Source organism: Neoarius graeffei, chromosome 10 (genome assembly GCF_027579695.1).
Source record: "Neoarius graeffei isolate fNeoGra1 chromosome 10, fNeoGra1.pri, whole genome shotgun sequence".
NCBI classification, from domain to species: Eukaryota; Metazoa; Chordata; class Actinopteri; order Siluriformes; family Ariidae; genus Neoarius; species Neoarius graeffei.
Window position 1 is genome coordinate 41,075,427 of NC_083578.1, and position 20,873 is coordinate 41,096,299.

Genomic DNA, 20,873 nt, shown 5'->3' on the forward strand with positions numbered 1-20,873 from the left:
TCGTGTGTGTTTTTCACAGCTTCAGTGATTGGGCTTATTTTTACAGCCAAACACTCGGGCAACTTCAGGGTTGTTTACAACTTGGAAGCAATATATATCCACTAGATCTCAGCCTCAGAAAGTCATGTGGTGTGTGACATCACAATTTTAGCTCCTCTCGCTTAATTTGTACTCAGATTGCGATATTGTAACCTCGGATAGAGTAAGATATCAGCAGCCAGGGACATTATTTTTCTTTTAAAATAAAAAATGGGTTGACTAGGCATCGTGAGGATTGGAACTTGCAATCTCCCAATGCTAGGACAGATGCTTTTTCTGTTGTGCCACTAAAGAGCCTGGCACAAGAATGCTTTATTTTTGGTGACGGAGTCAAAAATGTATTACTTCATTAAGGTTTTCTCTTCTTTTATTTATATAACCAGTATCAAAGGATACAGTGGTAATTAAAAAAAAAAAAATCAGTGTCTCATCCTTCAAGTTGCCCCACTCTCAACATATACACTCATTGAATAACATTACAATACTGAAAATACAGGGTAAAATCAATACCGGTGCTTATTCAATAAAAATCAAAACTGGGCATCTGAAGTACATTTAACATTTGACTAGAACTGGCATAAATGAGAAATGGTTTGCTTTGTAATTGCAATAGGTCAAATGTACTTGGAAAAGTCAGAAAAACATTTTCTGGGGCATTTTCTTATTTCATAATTGACAGCTATGTGAAGCCATCATATCCTTGACCAAATCAGAATGGACTGATGGACCATCTTGGAGAGCCGATTTGGGCAGATCACGTGAGGATGGTATCATCAATTTCTTCATTGGAGTCAGGTAGACCTGAGATCTTCTTCAGGGATCGACGGTAACACTCCGACAACAGCTCATTACTGGCAGAGTCCAAGATGGCACGGATATTCTGAAATAAACATGCACAGATATGGACAAGGATAAATTTTTTCTTGATGCCAAGAATAAACAATATTGTGTTAATGAAAACTATAAATGAAATTACTCTTAGAAATCATGGTCATGAGCTACAGTTTCAAGAGCATACTCATGTACTAAATGGTATGAAATAATAGTACACTATCAGGAATACATACTATTTAGCAAATGGCAGTAGCTAGCTAGTTAAAATTTTAAACTCGAATTTCACCAGGTGAAAGGGGTGTCAATTAGCTATGTTTAGCAGCCACAGCAAAACTTACTTTTTCATGTTAAAGTTGTGTTTTTTTTGTGAGACTATTTAGAAATTCAGAACGTTTTAGAGCTTTGATGAGATGGAAATACTGATGTGATATTATTTGAACATATCAATTTAAGCATTTCTGAAATTTGCAACTAAGGTTCAAATTCAAAATGTGCATTAAATTGAGTGGATTAAAACCCCACGACAGTCTGTGTTTATGGAATGTACCTGCATGACCACATCTCCTTGGCGGAGTTGGAGCAGGTTGACAATGGTGTGTTCACTCTGAGCACGGACACTGGTGTTCTTGTCTTTGGTGTTGTCCAGCAGGGCTTTAATGATTGGCTTAATAAGACTGGGCTCCAGCACTGGGATGTCCGCTTCCTTCCATACCCACCACAGCACTCGTTCCGTCACCAGACGGATATCACTCGACTGATTCTGCAAACTCTAAAGGACAAAGTACAGCAGAGAGCTCATATTTATAGCTTTGTGTTTATAACATCTTCATAAACCTTGCACAACAATCGGAAAATATCTGGTTTTAATTACTTTTTAAACCTATTTTCTCCCTAGTTGGGAGTAATGCCATCCCTGCTTCCCAAAGTAGATAACTTGGCTAAATTCTCAAAAGGCTATGGCAGAAGTGAAACTATGATCTCCACACATTTGGGGTGTGTGTGTGTGTGTGTGTGTATATATATATATATATATATATATATATATATATATATATATATATATATATATTTATTTATTAGGGCTGTAACAATATGCGTATCGAAATCGCGATACGCAGAGCCACAATCCATGTCGAGATACAAGAAGGCAGAATCGCGGTACACCGTTTTAAACTTCTCAGCCCAAAAACAGAGGTGTTAGTGCTTCCAAACTTCAATTTATGAATACTTTACTTTTTATTTAAATTACATTTTAAACTTACTTAAATACTTTTATTTTTTATATCTATTAGTAAGTCGTTTTTTCGCTGACCTGCGACAATCTTCCGCGAGTCACGCGACGAGCTTTCAGTCATGTGACAAAAAGTTTGGCTCTACGAACAACAGCGTGAGTGAGACCTGTGCACATTGCACAATGGCTAGTTCAGACAGGCCTATAATTGCCAACCCTCAAAGGCCGTTTAGGTCTGCAGTGTGGCAGTATTTCGGCTATCTGGTGGAGAACAAGGATGGTGACCGTGTGGTTGACAAGACGCACAATTTGCTGTACGTGTTTTAAAACGCTGCCGCAGGTGACGGGGAACACTATGAACATGCAGATGCACATTCAACGGCACCATCCTGAAATTAATATAAGTGGACCTAAGAAACCCCAGCAATGGCAGCACACTTTGCCAAATCTATTCCACTTGAAGTTGCCAGTTAACTCGGAGCATGCTCAAAGAATAACCAGGGCAATTGGAATATTTATGGCTAAGGATATGCGGCCCTTTTCTGTGGTCGACGACGAGGGGTTCTGAAATTTAATGAAGGAACTGGAGCCCCGTTACGAAATACCAAGCCGAGCTCATTTTTCCCAGAAACTGCTTCCGAAACTTTTCCAAGAGACTAAAACGAGGATTGAGGAAGAACTGAGGTGCACGGATTCTATCGCTATCACAACGGATGGGTGGACATCTCGTGCTACACACAGCTACTTAACAATAACTGCTCACTACATCACTGGCCAGTGGCAAATCGCAAACTCAGTCCTTCCAACACGGCTGGTGTACGAGAGCCATACAAGTGGCCATCTGACAGAAATCCTGACGCAGGCGATGTCAGAATGGAAGATCAGCTCAGACCTCCCGGTGCCAGTGACCACTGACAACGTGAGGAATATCGCAAATGCTGTTGAGGCAGCCGGATTTTCTCCGCATATCAGATGCTTTGCCCACACAGTAAATCTAGCTGCACAGAAAGGAATGGCCATGAACCAGGTCTCCAGACTCCTTTGCAGAGTCAGGAAAACTGTAACGTTTTTTCACAAAAGCACTTCAGCCACTGCTGTGTTAAGTGACAAACAAAAAATGCTGCAGTTGCCATCGCACAAGCTGGTGCAGGATGTTACCACAAGGCGGAATTCGAGCCACAACATACTCAAGTGGTACCTCGAGCAGCAGGCTGCTGTTTTTGCAGCTCTCACAGATGGAACCGTGAAGAAAAATCTCAAGGACATTGTCACTCTGACTGAAGCAGACGTGAAGCTGGCAGAGGATGTGGTTCAGGTGCTCAAACCACTGAAGACAATCACCCCCCTAATAAGCACAGATCAGACACCCACTATATCAATGATTCTGCCATTGAAACACAGAATTCTGATGTCAATGAAGCACACTGGCTCAGACTCAACAACAATTAAAGAAATGAAGACTGCTATTACAGCTGATTTTGAGGACCGATACCCAGACACAGATGAGGCCTTAACAGACTTTCTCCATGTGAGCACTGCACTTGACCCTAGGTTCAAATCTCTACCTTTCCTGGATGAGACCACCACAACCTCAGCATTCAATAGCCTGACAGAGAGGATTCTGGAACACTTTTCACAGACTGCTCAGGTATTTCACTTTTAGAATTGATATAAATAATTTCATTAAAATGCAAATTATCACATGATGCTTTCATTCAACTGGCTGTACTGTAAACTTTTCTTACATTATTGGATTATTTCAAATTTACTTTATTTGATCTAACACATGATGCTTCAAATGTTTTTGTTTTAGGCCCAGACTGTCAAGGAGGAGAGAGATGAGGGACCAGAGGAGGCCTCTACCAGCAGTGCCAGTGGCAGTACCAGCGCCAGTCCACCTCCAGCGAAAAGAGCACCAATAGCTGAACTGTTCGGAGACATGTTCCCAACATATCTTGGAACATCATCAAAGCCTTTCCGTCTAGAGGTGGAAGAGGAGGTACAACATTACAGATCAGTGCAAAGCCTCTCAGTGGAGTCAAATCCACTCGTATGGTGGCGAGACAATGAAAACCAGTTTCCCCACTTAGCCAAGCTAGCTAAGCATTTTCTTGGAATACCTGCCACATCTGTTCCCAGTGAGAGAGTGTTCTCCAGTGCTGGAGACATTGTCAGAGCACAAAGAGCAAGCCTCACACCAGACAATGTGGACATGATGGTGTTTTTGAAAAAGAATTTCAAAATCTCTTAAATCAGCCAATCAGCTTTAGAACAATAGTGCAAGTCTGCTAACTCTGAAATGTTTAATTTACTTTTAATTTACTCATTGGGGTAGCATTTTGTTATACAGATGTTATTTTGATATCTTAACTATTGGTTTAGCACTAGTGCAAGTATGCTACCTCAGAATAGAAGGGAGATATTTCATTTACTTTAACTCAATGGGGTCACATTTGTGACAGAAAAGAGAAATGTTATTTATTTGGTTATTTGTTTACTTTTGCAGCACTAGTGCAATTCTGCTTCCCCAGAATGAAAGGGAGATATTTCATTTATTCAATGGAGTAGCATTTTGTTATATAGAATGAAAGTTTGTTGAATGTCTTTCAACAGTATTATTTTGAGAAATAAAACAATCTTTGGATATACATTTGTTCATTTTTGCATACATACTACTCATTCTCTGCAGTAGTCTGAATTATTTGTTATTAAATTAAGTTAATGCAAGTAAGTAAATGTTAATAAGTCAAATTTACTACTTTAAAAAAACATATTTAAAAAAAAATCGTGGGTGTATCGAATCGTGGGTCAAAAATCGTGATACGAATCGAATCGTGAGTTGGGTGTATCGTTACAGCCCTAATATATATAAAAGTGAGAGAGTGTGTATTATATAAAAAAATAAAATAAAATACAGGGTTTCCCCTAGAAAAACTGGAAAGCAGAGCCCAGTTAAACAAATGAGACAAAAATATTATACTTGGTCATTTATTTATTGAGGAAAATGATCCAATATTACATATCTGGGAGTGGCAAAAGTATGTGAACATCTAGGATTAGCAGTTAATTTGAAGGTGAAATTAGAGTCAGGTGTTTTCAATCAATGGGATGACAATCAGGTGTGAGTGGGCACCCTGTTTTATTGAAAGAACAGGGATCTATCAAAGTCTGATTTTCACAACACGTTTGTGGAAATGTATCATGGCACAAACAAAGGAGATTTCTGAGGACCTCAGAAAAAGCGATGTTGATGCTCAACAGGCTGGAAACGGTTACAAAACCATCTCTAAAGAGTTAGGACCATCAATTCACAGTCAGACAGACTGTGTACAAATGGAGGAAATTCAAGACCATTGTTACCCTCCCCAGGAATGGTCGATCAACAAAGATCACTCGTGTAATAGTCGGCGAGGTCACAAAGGACCCCAAGTTACAGGGTTGCAAGGAGAAAGCCACTGTTCTCCAAAAAGAACATTGCTGCTCGTCTACAGTTTGCTAAAGATCATGTGGACAAGCCAGAAGGCTATTGGAAAATGTTTTTTGGATGGATGAGACCAAAATAGAACTTTTTAGTTTAAATGAGGAGTGTTATGTTTGGAGAAAGGAAAACACTGCATTCCAGCATAAGAACCTTATCCCATCTGTGAAACATAGTGGTGGTAGTATCATGGTTTGGGCCTGTTTTGCTGCATCTGGGCCAGGATGGCTTGCCATCATTGATGGAACAATGAATTCTGAATTATACCAGCAAATTCTAAAGGAAAATGTCGGGACATCTGTCCATGAACTGAATCTCAGGAGAAGGAGCAAGACAACGATCTGAAGCACACAGGTCATTCTATCAAAGAATGGTTAAAGAAGAATAAAGTTAATGTTTTGGAATGGCCAAGTCAAAGTCCTGACCTTAATCCAATCAAAATGTTGTGGAAGGACCTGGAGCGAGCAGTTCATGTGAGGAAACCCACCAACATCCCAGAGTTGAAGCTGTTCTGTACGGAGGAATGGGCTAAAATTCCTCCAAGCCGGTGTGCAGGACTGATCAACAGTTATCAGAAACGTTTAGTTGCAGTTATTGCTGCACAAGGAGGTCACACCAGATACTGAAAGCAAAGGTTCACATACTTTTGCCACTCCCAGATATGTAATATTGGATCATTTTCCTCAATAAATAAATGACCAAGTATAATATTTTTGTCTAATTTGTTTAACTGGGTTCTCTTTATCTACTTTTAGGACTTGTGTGAAAGTCTGTTGTTTTAGGTCATATTTATGCAGAAATATAAAAAATTCTAAAGGGTTCACAAACTTTCAAACACCACTGTGTGTGTGTGTGTGTGTGTGTGTGTGTGTGTGTGTGTGTGTGAGAGAGAGAGGGGTCTGTCCCTGTGCGGCAAATGGCATTTATCCATTACCTTCTTACATTTTTGCACTTTGGAAATTGATGCACGCTAGTTTTCACTTCTGCCATTGTTGTCTCCAGTAATGTTCACATGAATCCTGTATAGTAAAGCTGTGTTTGTTTACCCTCTTTCTGCGTTGCCGTGGGGGTTGGACTGTCTACCACGGTAATTACGGTAGGCTAGCCTGGTGACGTCTTGATGAAGTTTTTCATGAATGAGTCGAGAGCATGCTAAGCATGCTAACGAGTGCTTACAGTATGCTGCCAGGAACGTGGAAAAAGTTGCACATTTACCTCTTTGACAGATTTAGGTAAGTCAGATTGTATGCAGATCTGTTTGTCGGTAGTCTAGCAAGGTTACAGTCCGCAGAATGAGGCGGTCACAGCAGCACTACTTGTACCGGGATATAAATATGAAAAGTTGCTTCCCCCCATTCAGTCACGTAGGAGTACATCAGCTGTTCACTCTTCCCTTGCTGTTTATCAGTATCATCTTTCCCCTCCACTTTTTTGCTAGAGAAATGGAATTTAAATTTTTTCTTGATATAAACTTTTAATGAAATAATCTCCAGTCAGGGGCAGCTTCAAGTCTTACTCGCTAAGTGGAGCTTCCATGTTTTGCACCCAAATGACATCAGAGCATTGCCAGAAATGATCGGGGGATTTTTCTGATTGGTTAAAATATTTTCAATGGCGGCATTCATGAAATCGTCCATTCTGCATAGAAACTGACTTTCAGAGATGGATATCTTAGATGTGATAGCTCCTTATTTTCAATCATTTGCATGAATCAGTAGTTTATAGCATAATCTATATTCATAACTGTACTTTAAAAATGAGTTTTCTTTTCCTTTAACAGTAACTTACCAGGAACGTATTTGTGTAATGGCAGACTCAAAGAGCCAAACTTTACCAGCTAAATAGAAGTTCCCGGTCTTGAATTAAAACACACTTTAGACAGTAAACTAGTTAACATCTAGTTTTTATAAGGTATAATTTCAAGGAGTGAGGTCATTTTCATAAGACTAGCACTTTAAGCTGAGCCTAGGAACAATTGAGTTCAAATATTTAGAGGATCTTGCGTGGACCGTGTTTCTCCACCACTGACTGTTATCATTGTAAAAGCACTTAGTATGTTAAACACGGAATCCCCATTGTATAGTTAAAACCTTAAGACGTCAGATGGTGGGGAATACGAACAGGTCTGTTTTATTTCAAATTCAGCTCAAGGTGTGCTTTAGCCAAAGAGAAACCTGCATTGGGCAGCCAATCTGAAGTCTGTGTTCAAACAAAGAAAAGCTCTTTTACGATGATTTTAATAGGAGCTGCCAGTTTGTTTTGGGGTGGTTTTAAGGTCCCTTGTAGTGGGACAGAGTTTAAAAATTACTGGTGGAAGTTGAGACTTCGGTGTGTATCCTGGATATCACTCACTGCTTGAATTATTCAATGCTCATTGCATTGATACCACTCAGTGCAATAAAAGTGCTTCAAGGTGACTTCTTTAGTTTAAGTGTATTTTTGGCTACTTTTGAGGTTCAGGCTTCCATGACACATTTTCTCAGATGGTAGTGCTGCCCATTCATCTTGACAAAAAGCCTCCAGGTCCCATAAATTCTTGGGTTGTCTTGCGTGAACTGTACATTTGAGATCTCCCCAAAATGGCTCAGTGATACTGAGGTCAGAAGACTGTGATGGCCACTCCAGAACCTTCACTTTTTTCTGCTGAAGCCACCGAAGGGTTGACTTGGTCTTGTGCTTTGGCTCATTGTCATGTTGGTAATTCCAAGTGCATCCCATGTGCAGCTTTCAGGCTTTCTTGTTTGCAACATCTCTGCTATTATCGCCCCGTGACCAGGTTTGCTTGGCGCTTGAAAGCTCAGACTTCGATATCATACTCAAAAGTCAAGCGCCCACGTGAAACCGAATAACATTTTGCACCATTGTAAGCTGAACTTTGTTCCCGCAAAAGATGAACAGTATACTCACTGCACTGTGTGTAATCGTTTAAGCCTAGGTCACAACTGGCTGTATGTGCTCCTATGTGCAAAAAACGCAAGAAACGCATGGAGGGCGCGCGTGTGATGTGCTGATTTTCGAGCCGTAGACTGGCTGCAGAGGTTCGTCATGTCAAACAAACTCTACGGGCGCTTACGGTTTTTTCAGGTTGCAAGACAAACTTACGGCCAACGTACGTCTTTCTCCACAAACAAAAAAAACGCAGCGATTTGGGAAACGCCAAAAATTGCACGGCCAAAAAAAAAAAAAAAAAATCACACATCCGGTTGTGACCTAGGCTTTACAATGTCAAGGAACACATGAAATCAATCCGTCAAACGTTCTGTGTGGCAAAGTGGTGAGTAATTTTATTGCCCAACACAATCTACTGTTTACCGTCTAAGATGATCTCTGTGACTTGATTCAAGAAATTTGCCCAGACAGTGAAATTGCAAATAAAATGACTTACAAATGCACCAAAACCACACAAATAATCAAGAGATGCCTGTCACAGGATGCAACAGAGTGACTGACCATTGCAAAGCAAAACCATTTTCAGTGATTGATTAGGAGTCCAGTGATCAGATGATGTGAGAAGAGACTTGTGATTCTAGTCAGGATTTTCAACCAAGAGAAGTTCCACATCTAGGATTCTGGACATGCCTGTCTGCAACATCAAAACTACAGAAGCCATCTTCATCCAACTCAATGATATGCTAAGGTATGTTGCAAGCTAATGTCAAGATGTCGAGATTAATATATGATAATTTCCTGCTAAGAAAACCGTATACAAAACAGATAATTAAGGATGTAATTTTTCATGTTAAATCATAAAACTGGTTCACAGACTCTGAGTACAAGCAGAAGCATTGATTTGATGGACTTCATCTTGAACTTCATGAAATGAATTATGTGATAGACATGATCATGAACTTCATATGGCAAATTATGATGTGGAAAAAGTGCTTTTGAAGTTTTTGCTTGTTTATTTTCCAATATATTATGCCTAAAAAACAACATATAGTTCTCATTTTTAGTTTGTAAGGATTTCTTTGTCTTCAGTAAGGGTTTTTGTGAGGGCTTATAAGGCTAGACTCTACAAAGGGTTGACAGGTATGCGAGTTGGGAAATCACGTTATTACAACCCGCAAATTACCACTTAAAGCACCATGAACACAGCATAAAGACTTCACTCTGTGCGAACATCTGCACACGTGATGTGCTGGCAGAAGTATAATGATATGGTCTTCAAATATATGATATAAATTGCAAGGCTCCATAATGGGAATTATAATGGTCAGTTTAATCCTGCACGTTGCACACTCCTCCTTGCACACTTCCTCTTTCTTCTAATAAACAAACAGTGTATACGATGTAAGGGTGATTTAAACCAGAGCAACTCAATAAAAATCATTCCATGATTGACAGAATTGTGGATTTAAACATGAGTTAAATTCAAGTGCTTCGATACAAGAGCTATTCATACTAAACACAGATAAAACACTTCAGAAATGCTTTCAGTGAGATTCACTTGGTTTATAATTAAGGCAAGGCTTTCTTTTTCCTAGTACATTACAAAATTATGTGCATGTTATCTATTTACAAACCCCATTTCCAGAAAAGTTGGGATATTTTCCTAAATGCAATAAAACAAAAATCTGTCATTTGTTAATTCACATGAAGTGTTAATTCACTTGATTTACCTGACAAAAGTACAAAGAAAAGATTTTCAATAGCTGTACTGACCAACTTAATTGTATTTTGCAAATATAAACGAAGTCAGAATTTGATGCTTGCAACACATTCAAAGTTGGGACAGAGGCAAAATAAGACAAATGTTTATAGGATATTCAACTAACATTTTGGAAGATTCCATAATAAGCAGGTTAATTGGTAACAGGTGAGGGTATCATGATTCATGAAAACTGGATGTCAAGTTCTCTGTACCAAAGGTGAACATGACCATCCAGTTTATCATCAGACAAAGGTGGGAAAGCCAGCATCTGTGATGGCATGGGGTGCATCAGTGCCCACTACATGGGTGAGTTGCATGTGAGTGAAGGTACTACTGACGTGGAGGCATATATTGGGATTTTAGAGACACATATATTGCCATCAAGGCGACGTCTCTTCCCGGGACGTTCATGCTTATTTCAGCAGGGCAAAGCCAGGCCTCATTCTGCAGGGCTACACCTGTGCTTCGTAGACACGGAGTGTGCGCTTGACTGGCCTGCTGGCCAGTTCAGATCAGTCTCCTTTTGAGAATGTGTGGCGCATCATGAAGAGGAGAATCAGACAACGGCAACCATGGACTGCTGAGCAGCTGAAGTTTTGTATCAAGCAAGAATGGACAAAGATTCCAATTGCAAAACTGCAACAATTAGTATCCTTAGATCCCATATGATTAAAAATGTTACTAAAAGGAAAGGTGATAAGGTGATGTCACAATGGTAATAATGATGGCTCTGTCCCAACTTTTTTTGTGTGTTGCAGGCATCAAATTTCAACTTCGTTTATATTTACAGTCGTGTTCAAAATAATAGCAGTGTGTTTAAAAACGTGAGTAAAGCTCAAAATCCTTATAATAGTTTTTATTTCCCTGCATTGGGAACACTGCACATTATATTCTACATCAAAACATGAAGAAAAATGTATCAATATTTTAATTACTTTACAGAAAATGAAGAAAAATGAATATTGGGCTGTTCAAAAAAAAAATAGCAGTGTCTGCATTTTTCATTACAAACTCAAATATTTACTGTATAAACTGAAAAAAATCTTTAGGATTTAGCATTCCTGTGAATCACTAAACTAATATTTAGTTGTATAACCACAGTTTCTGAGAATTGCTTCACATCTGTGTTGCATGGAGACAACCAACTTCTGGCACCTGTGAACAGGTATTCCAGCCCAGGATGATTTGACAACATTCCACAATTCCTCTGCATTTCTTGGTTTTGCCTCAGAAACAGCATTTTTGACGTCACCCCACGAGTTTTCTATCGGATTAACGTTCGGGGATTGGGCTGGCCACTCCATAACTTTAATTTTGTTGGTCTGGAACCAAGATGCTGCTCGCTTACTGGTGTGTTTGGGGTCGTTGTCTTGTTGAAACACCCATTTCAAGGGCATTTCCTCTTCAGCATAAGGCGACATGACCTCTTCAAATATTTAGATATATGCAAACTGATCCATGATCCCTGGTACGCGATAAATAGGCCCGACACCATAGTAAGAGAAACATCCCCATATCATGATGCTTGCACCACCATGCTTCACTGTCTTCAGAGTGTACTGTGGCTTGAATTCAGTGTTTGGGGGTCGTCTGAAACTGTCTGCGGCCCTTGGACCCAGAAAGAACAATCGTACTTTCATCAGTCCACAAAATGTTTCTCCATTTCTCTTTAGGCCAGTTGATGTGTTCTTTGGCAAACTGTATCCTCTTCACCACTTTTTTTTTTTTTTTTAACAGTGGGACTTTGCGGGGGCTTCTTGCCGATAGATTAGCTTCACACAGGCGTCTTCTAATTGTTACAGTACTCACAGGTAACTTCAGACCGCCTTTGATCACCCTGGAGCTGATCATTGGCTGAGTCTTTGCCATTCTGGCTATTCTTCGAATGGTAGTCTTCAGTTTTCTTCCAAGTCTCTCTGGTTTTGCTGTCCATTTTAAAGCGTTGGAGATCATTTTAGCCGAGCAGCCTATCATTTTCTGCACTTCTTTATACGTTAATGTTTTAATCAGAGCACGCTGTTCTTCTGAACAATGTCTGGAACGACCCTTTTTTTTTTTCAGGTTTTCAGAGAGAAATGGATGTACAACATGTGCTGGCTTCATCCTTAAATTAGTGCCACCTGATTGCCACCTGTTTTTTCACAGAATGAATGACGTCACTAATTGAAGTCCACACTGCTATTATTTTGAACACGCCCCTTTCACTTAATTATTCAATTACACAGACTCAGGAGCATGCATATCATGAATGTTGGGTCTGTTGGTTTTCTATGACTCTCCTACACCTACTGGTAAATTATTTGCCATGTAGTAACATAATTTCTACCAAAAACAGTGATTGATCGGGTTAGTCATGTTGGACTGCTATTATTTTGAACACAACTGTACAAACTACAATTAAGTTGGTCAGTAAAACTTAATCTTTTCTTTTGACTTTTGCCAGTTAAATAAAGGTTCACGTGAATTAGGGTGGCACGGTGGTGTTGTGGTTAGCACTGTCTCCTCATGGCAAGAAGGTTCTGGGTTCGAGCCCAGCGGCCGATGGGGGCCTTTCTGTGTGGAGTTTGCATGTTCTCCCCGTGTCTGTGTGGGCTTCCTCTGGGTGCTCTGGTTTCCCCCATAGTTCAAAGACATGCAGTCAGGTTAACATGGGGCAGCTATGGCCTGAGGTTGGGGTGAAGTGCCCTTGAGCAAGGCACCTAAATCACAACTGCTCCCTGGGTGCTGTAGTATAGCTGCCCACTGCTCGAGGTATGAGTGTGTGCTCATTGCTCACTTATATGTATGCATGCGTGTGTTCACCGCTTCAGATGCGTTAATTGCAGAGGACGATTTTCACTGTGCTTGAGCGTGCATGTGACAAAGGCTTCTTGGCTTGGCTTCTTCTCTCAACAAATCACACATTATTTTTATTGCATTTTGGAAAATATCCCAACTTTTCTGGAAATGGGGGTTTGTATTATTCCTACAGTGAAATATGGAACTCATATTGTTTTTCAGCTTTTATTCATTGTGTCAGGAAGTAAATTTCATTTTGGTTTATGCTCCAGTGCCTCCCTACAGGACACACTCATGTTACATGCAAGTATGAATACTTTCACCATGTGTGACCATCTGCACATGATGCTGTCACACACACAGAAATGTGCCTTAAATCAGCCTTGAGGCTGCCCAAAACGAGTGTTTTTTCATATGACAAAATAGAATTTTCATATAACAGCATGGACTGGTGTGTCATTCCACTTAAACCACTGTGATTTTCCAAACATCACAGTGTTTAATCTGTTTATGTACAACATATTGGGCATTTTACCAGTTTATAGCTTAGTTAGATTTAATGTTCTGGAACATCTGAGAAACAAATTAGTTCCTATTCTCACTGACTTTGTAGCTGTGATAGTCATTCCCTCACCAGCCTCTCTTTTCTCTTGCCTTCATAAAACGCTGCTCATTATTTTACCAAGAAACCTGGAAGCTTAAACTCCTGTTCTGAAAACCTTCCTGTGCTGATCAACGACGCAAAACTTCATGATTTAGATTTTTTTTCTTTGAAAGAAGCACTTTGATGATCAACACTTCACACTAGTTACACTAGTCAGCATCACATCACATTAAATCAACAAAATGTGTATTATACCATAATATTAACCAAGTTCTTGAGGAAGATCCATAACCAATATAACTGTATTGCTGATAATTTTCAGATCACTGTTTTATTACCAATACTGACTTAAGCACTAACCTTGACAAACTGAGTGATAATACGAGGTGAGATGGCATCTTTTCCAGCTGATCTGAGCTGGTGTCTCATGAGGTAACCCATTGCTCTGATCCCACTGCAAGCTATGGGAATCTATAGTACCACCACCACACGGGAAGGAAAAGGGGCACAAAACAGGAAGAAAGAGCCGTCATAAAAACGTGCCACATGTTAATGAATGTTACACTGTCAAAAACAAGAGTCTAGAAGTCAGACTTCATTATTTCCATGCTTATAGAATTTCATTACTTACAAGAAACTAATACTACTTTGTCAATTCAATTTCTCAAGCAAAATTGCAGCATTCGAGTAAAAAATAAATGAATTTACTCAAAGCAGTAGCAATGAATAACAAACTGACTCAGTAAAACAGAACAATTAACCTTTGTAACATACTGTATAACAAGGCTAGAAAAATGCATCTGTTAGTTTCTGAATGAAATATACTCCACTGTTATTTTAAAGAAAGCAAGTGGTGTGTGCAAATGATATTCTGATGCATTTCAGGCAAGGAAATTTCAAATAGCTAAATAATGCATTCCTGAAAAATCATCAAATGAATAAAATTTGGCATCAGTTTCCAATAAACAAATAAAATCACTAGTTGTTCATTAAATTTCTTGTATTATAGTCAAGATAGATATTCTTTTCAGCAACATATATTTGCATAATCATTTCTATATTTTAGCCAAATACACCATGCAGAAGGGAATTTTTAGCAGGAGAACATTACTCTGTCTGCAGTCGTGCTGGATAATATGACATCAAGTATGGTGGCGCTGTATTCTGGAGTACACAGCTGTTCGGGTGCAAACTTCACAGCTATAGCAAGAGCCATGCTGCGGCCATGGCGCACCATCCAGTCCACTCCTGACACATCCGCTGTGAGAGATTTCACATCAATCAGTGCAAATATCCAAAATGCAGAGAGCAGTAAAGTGATGCTCAATTTTAGCTTAATTGTGCATTCACTGAAAAATTAATTCGACACCCTCACTGAATAACCTTACTTTCTGCAAACCCATTCTTTATGTTCGATTCTGCAGATTCAGGGTCAGCAAAGGTAAATCAAGGCCATGAGATGTAATGCAATATAACTTAATAGAATGCTTTCCTGAGCACACCTGGTTACAAACTGTGTGGTTCGAAGGAATTTGGAGAGTGTAAAATTTCAGTACTGCCAACATTTATAAATTTTGCATAGGAGCTTCCAATATTAAAACAGAATGGAATAATATGCCAAACTAGATAGAACTCGACGCCAACGGCGTCGATGGGGATACCTCCGCCTGGTAGACTACACGCCTTAAGTTGTGATTTGGGGATGGGCATTTGACCTCACAGTAATCTTGACCTGTGACCTTTTAACCTCAAAATCTAATCAGTTAATGTCTCATTATCTGTAGCCGCTTTATCCTGTTCTACAGGGTTGCAGGCAAGCTGGAGCCTATCCCAGCTGACTACGGGCGAAAGGCGGGGTACACCCTGGACAAGTCGCCAGGTCATCACAGGGCTGACACATAGACACAGACAACCATTCACACTCACATTCACACCTACGGTCAATTTAGAGTCACCAGTTAACCTAACCTGCATGTCTTTGGACTGTGGGGGAAACCGGAGCACCCAGAGGAAACCCACACGGACACGGGGAGAACATGCAAACTCCAAACAGAAAGGCCCTTGCTGGCCACGGGGCTCGAACCCGGACCTTCTTGCTGTGAGGCGACAGCGCTAACCACTACACCACCGTGCCGCCTAATCAGTTAATGTTTGTCCTCAAATGCACAAATGGTGAAAGTTTGGTGAAATTCCTTTCATTTGCCTTGGAGATATTGTGTTCACAAGGTTTTCGGACAGACATCTGACCTCACAGTGACCTTGACCTTAGACCTTTTGATCTCAAAATCTAATCATTTCCATCTTTGTCCCAAAGTACACAAATGGTGAAAGTTTGGTGAAATTCCTTTCATTAGTCTTTGAGATATGGCATTCACAAGGTTTGGGGATGGACATTTGACCTCACAGTAATCTTGAGCTGAGCTTGACCTGTGACCTTTTAACCTCAAAATCTAATCAGTTCATCTTTGTCCCAAAGCGCACAAATGGTGAAAGTTTGGTGAAATTCCTTTCATTAGCCTTTGAGATATCGTGTTCACAAGGTTTCGGGACGGACGCACGCACGGACAACCCGAAAACATAATGCCTCCTGCACCTTAAGGTGGCAGAGGCATAAAAAAAAAAAAAAAAAAGCAAGAGAGTTGGGTTTTTCAGGGAGTAGTGGAGAGTTGTCAAAAAAAATTAATAAATACTGGGAAATGGGGCTCATGGAGAAAAGGTCTGAATGCGTCTGTGATATGGGAACAGTTTTATAATCCTTATTTCTGAACATATCCCTGCAACCACACCATTAACACACACATTTCACAAGTAGACAGGTGCAAACACAACATAATTACTCGTGGAAACAAGACATTTCTCTTCAACTATTCAGGTTGCATTATACAGAAACATTTTCTGTGTTTGAGCTTACCAAGAACATGCTGTTGTAAAACAGTCCTCAGTTCTTCTTCAGACAGGAAGGCACATAACACACCAACACACCCAGCAGAGGCCATTCGTGTGGCATCCTACATACACAAACATTCAACATCAAAACTAAAATGAAGCGCAACCACATCCTGAGTGATCTGCCACTGCAAAAATAAATAAATAAATAAATAAATAAACCAACCCCCCAAAAACCAATTAATATTAAACACAATTTCCTCTCCTCACATACTTGAATATTTGTCCCTGCATACCAAGGGAACAAAAGTGCTTTCAAAGCATTTAGTACCAGAATCAGAAGAGTTTCTTTAGTACCATCGTTAGCAGTCATCATGAGCCTTAGCATGCAGCGGCCACTTTGGGTCTACAAACACGTACTTATTGTCCTTCATTCATCTCACAATATGGTGTACTTGCATTTTATTTAGTCTTGTGTACTGTTGTGTTGCACCAAGGCTCTGGAGAAACGACATTTCATTCCAGTGTATACAAGCTATACAGAGGAATGACAAAAACCCATATGACTTGATCATGAAACACAGCACACCATCTTGCAAGTAAGATATGTCTGCACAATAAATGCGCTTCAATATATTGGGGCTTCGTATTTGCGAGGCAAGTGTTTATTTTGTTCATTTATGAGACAGTATAGTTATCAAACTGTAGCACTCTAAGGCTCTTGGGACATGAGGAGATGGAAGACAGGCTTGACAACTCGAAGTGCGTTTTATTTTTCTTTAATTTCACTTTTCGGGGACTTCACTCTGCTCTATGCACACAGCGTTAGATAGCTCTTTCTCTCTCCGGTTACTGGCTTCTCCTGAAAGAACACACTAATAAAATGCCAGTAATCCAACAGGGGAAACTCATGACATGTTACTTGCTGGTTCTACCTGACTCCTGCCGCCCACAAATGACGCTTGACCACGCCCCCACTGCCACACAAATGGTTTGGGTTTGTATTAAAATTAGCTTTTTGATGTGACACGTCATTGTAATCAGCTTTAAAAGAGGTTATAATGGGCAAATTAGTGTTAGCCTTGTGAAAAAGAATAGTTTGAATATAAGTAACAAATGATTAGTTAGCTAAAGCTGACCCAAGTGAAATATATTTTTGGTTCTATAGCATTTCTGTGGGGAGAGCACATGTTGGAGCCTTATCATTGTGCTAGGTTGATAGGAATTTGGATAGTTAGCTGACTATTAAGTGTTAGCCTTGACATTAAGAATGCTGGCGAAATGTCTCAATTTGGTCTGTTTACATTACAATTTCTCGTGGAATGCACTCAGGTTACACAAAAGGTTTCATGATCGTTCATGCCAGAAATTAGTAGTAAACCTAAAGATTGACATCTGTCAATTAAGAAACAGCTACAATTGAGAGGCACCAACTTTTGACCTGCAGAGAGCTACAGACAAAACCATGGTGCATGGTTGGTCCACCAGAACAGGTTCAGTGCACCTTGAGCACCATTCTTCTAAAAGATGCTGCCTCAGTTTTGATGATTGTGGTAGAGAGAGCTGTCTAACATGACAGATCAAAATTGCCATGTGTGTTTGGGTTGAAATCTGGGAATTGTGAAGACCATACAGTATTATTTGCATTGTTTTCATGTTCATTAAACCTTTCAGGAAACCCTTATGGATGGGAACACTGCCATCCTGGAAGAGGATAAATAATGATCAGTCAGAATTAATTTTGCATTGACATTTCCTTTTAAGTGGACGAGTGACCACAAACCATGTTCACAAAACGTCCCCCAAGGCACAACAGAGTCACTGGACCTACGCATTGTAGTGGTCGAGCATTCAGGCCTGTACTGTTCTCTCTGTGTGCACCACACAAGGACTGGGTCAAGAATATGGTGAATAACTCATCTAAACACGAACCCTTTCTCCACATCTTTCTAGACCGTTCCATGTGGGTTTCCCACTGAACTGTCAAACGTGCATGTGGTGTTGTGATGAGAGGTTTATTCATTGCAACACTACTATAACTATCCCTCACTGTATAGTTGGTGACTGTGCTGTCCACAAGAACAATCTATCAAGTCTTACACTGACGTTTTCTTGCCCAAACAAAGAGCCTCTTTCAAATTCCATGGTTCACTGGGCCTGCAAATTTTTTTAACATGCTACTGAACATTTTGATAACAGTGGTGCTTGAAAGTTTGTGAACCCTTTAGAATTTTCTATATTTCTGCATAAATATGACCTAAAACATCATCAGATTTTCACACAAGTCCTAAAAGTAGATAGAGAGAGCCCAGTTAAACAAATAAGACAAAAATATTATAGTTGGTCATTTATTTATTGAGGAAAATGGTCCAATATTACATATCTGTGAGTGGCAAAAGTATGTGAACCTTTGCTTTCAGTATCTGGTGTGACCCCCTTGTGCAGCAATAACTGCAACTAAACATTTCTGGTAACTGTTGATCAGTCCTGCACACCAGCTTGGAGGAATTTTAGCCCATTCCTCCATACAGAACAGCTTCAACTCTGTGCTGTTGGTGAGTTTCCCCTCACATGAACTGCTCGCTTCAGGTCTTTCCACAACATTTCTATTGGATTAAGGTCAGGACTTTGACTTGGCCATTCCAAAACATTATTCTTCTTTAACCATTCTTTGGAAAAACGACTTGTGTGCTTAGGGTCATTGTCTTGCTGCATGACCTACCTTCTCTTGACATTCAGTTCATGGACAGATGTCCTGACATTTTCCTTTAGAATTCACTGATATAACTCAGAATTTATTATAACATCAATGATGGCAAGCCGTCCTGGCCCAGATACAGCAAAACAGGCCCAAACCATGATACTACCAGCACCATGTTTCACAGATGGGATTAGGTTCTTATGCTGGAATGCAGCGTTTTCCTTTCTCCAAACATAATGCTCTTCATTTAAACCCAAAAATTCTATTTTGGTCTCATCCGTCCACAAAATATTTTTCCAATAGCCTTCTGGCTTGTCCACGTGATCTTTAGCAAATTGCAGACGAACAACAATGTTCTTTTTGGAGAGCAGTGACTTTCTCCTTGCAACCCTGCCATGCACACCATTCAGTGCGTTTACATGCACATAGAGAAAATCGAATTTCTGCTGTTGCTCGACTGAAATCGAAGTTCTAAATGCCATGGAAACACCTTAGCTAGGCTGAAATCGAACCGACCTTGATTTCTCGTAATCAAGCTACACGACCTAGATTATGCGATTTTAGCCGAGCTACTTAGTGCATGTATATCCTATCGAGCTACGTAGTCGAGCTACTTACTTCAGCACTGCCCCTTCCGGAAGTGACGAGACCACAAGCGGGAAACACAACAGCCTTGGTCGGCATGACAACGAATCATGACAACAGCATGAATCTTTTCTTTTTGTGGCATTGTTTGCACTGTTAAAATTTAGCTCACTTACCGTATCACCAGATACATCTGTACAGCTGTTGCATAGCTGTGAATTGTGTACATAAACAAGTCATTGTATTTGTGTGTGTGTATATATTTTATATATATATATATATATATATATATATATATATATATATATATATATATATATAATGTCCAACATCTGAAGAATGTCAATAAAAACAAAACAATTGAACTTTTTGTGTGTTTATTAAGACATAAGTTAAATTGTAAGCAAAAAAAAAATGTTTTTGTAAGCAAAAAAATGGACTTTAGAAAAATATACAATTGTGCAAAATAAGTTGTCTTACAAAACAGTGGTCTGCGCAGGACAGTTTGTAGCCATACAGTCTGTTAGAGCAAGCCTAACAGCTTGAGCACAGAACTTGTGAACACGGAACTGCCAGTGTTGCCAGATTGGGAGGTTTTAAATGCATTTTGGCGGATTTGAACATGTTTTCGGCTGGAAAACGTCAGCAGTATCTGGCAACACTGCTGATAACTTTGTTTATACTCTTGAATAGCTCTTCTTCATGACGACAACCAGAAGTGTACCAACACGATGGGGCGTGTAGCGCCACCTGTGGCTCGGGTGCACAATGTACCTCACACAGCTCGATTTCCTTGTGTGCATGTAGGATTGGATTTTTCTGGCACCCCTGCTGGGACCCTTAGCTCGATTACCGACAGTAGCTCGATTTGGATGTGCATGTAAATGCACTGATTGTTGTTCAGTGTTCTCCTGATGGTGGACTCATGAACATTAACATTAGCCAATGTGAGAGAGGCCTTCAATTGCTTAGAAGTTACCCTGGGGTCCTTTGTGACCTCGCCAACTATTACACGCCTTGCTCTTGGAGTGATCTTTGTTGGTTGACCACTCCTGGGGAGGGTAACAATGGTCTTGAATTTTCTCC

General features: G+C 39.9%; 1 protein-coding gene across 1 annotated transcript in view; it reads right to left on the bottom strand.

The window, feature by feature from the left end:
- Positions 1-388: 388 nt before the first annotated feature.
- The window catches only part of gcn1 (GCN1 activator of EIF2AK4), a 190,736-nt gene continuing 170,251 nt past the window's right edge, over positions 389-20,873 (bottom strand). Inside the window, exons 54-58 of the mRNA XM_060931788.1 lie at positions 16,527-16,623; positions 14,727-14,875; positions 13,976-14,086; positions 1,421-1,642; positions 389-919 (exon numbers count right to left, since the gene is read on the bottom strand). Of these exons, the coding sequence (XP_060787771.1) occupies positions 794-919; positions 1,421-1,642; positions 13,976-14,086; positions 14,727-14,875; positions 16,527-16,623 (705 nt within the window). The 3' untranslated portion in view covers positions 389-793. The remainder of the gene's footprint in view (positions 920-1,420; positions 1,643-13,975; positions 14,087-14,726; positions 14,876-16,526; positions 16,624-20,873) is intronic.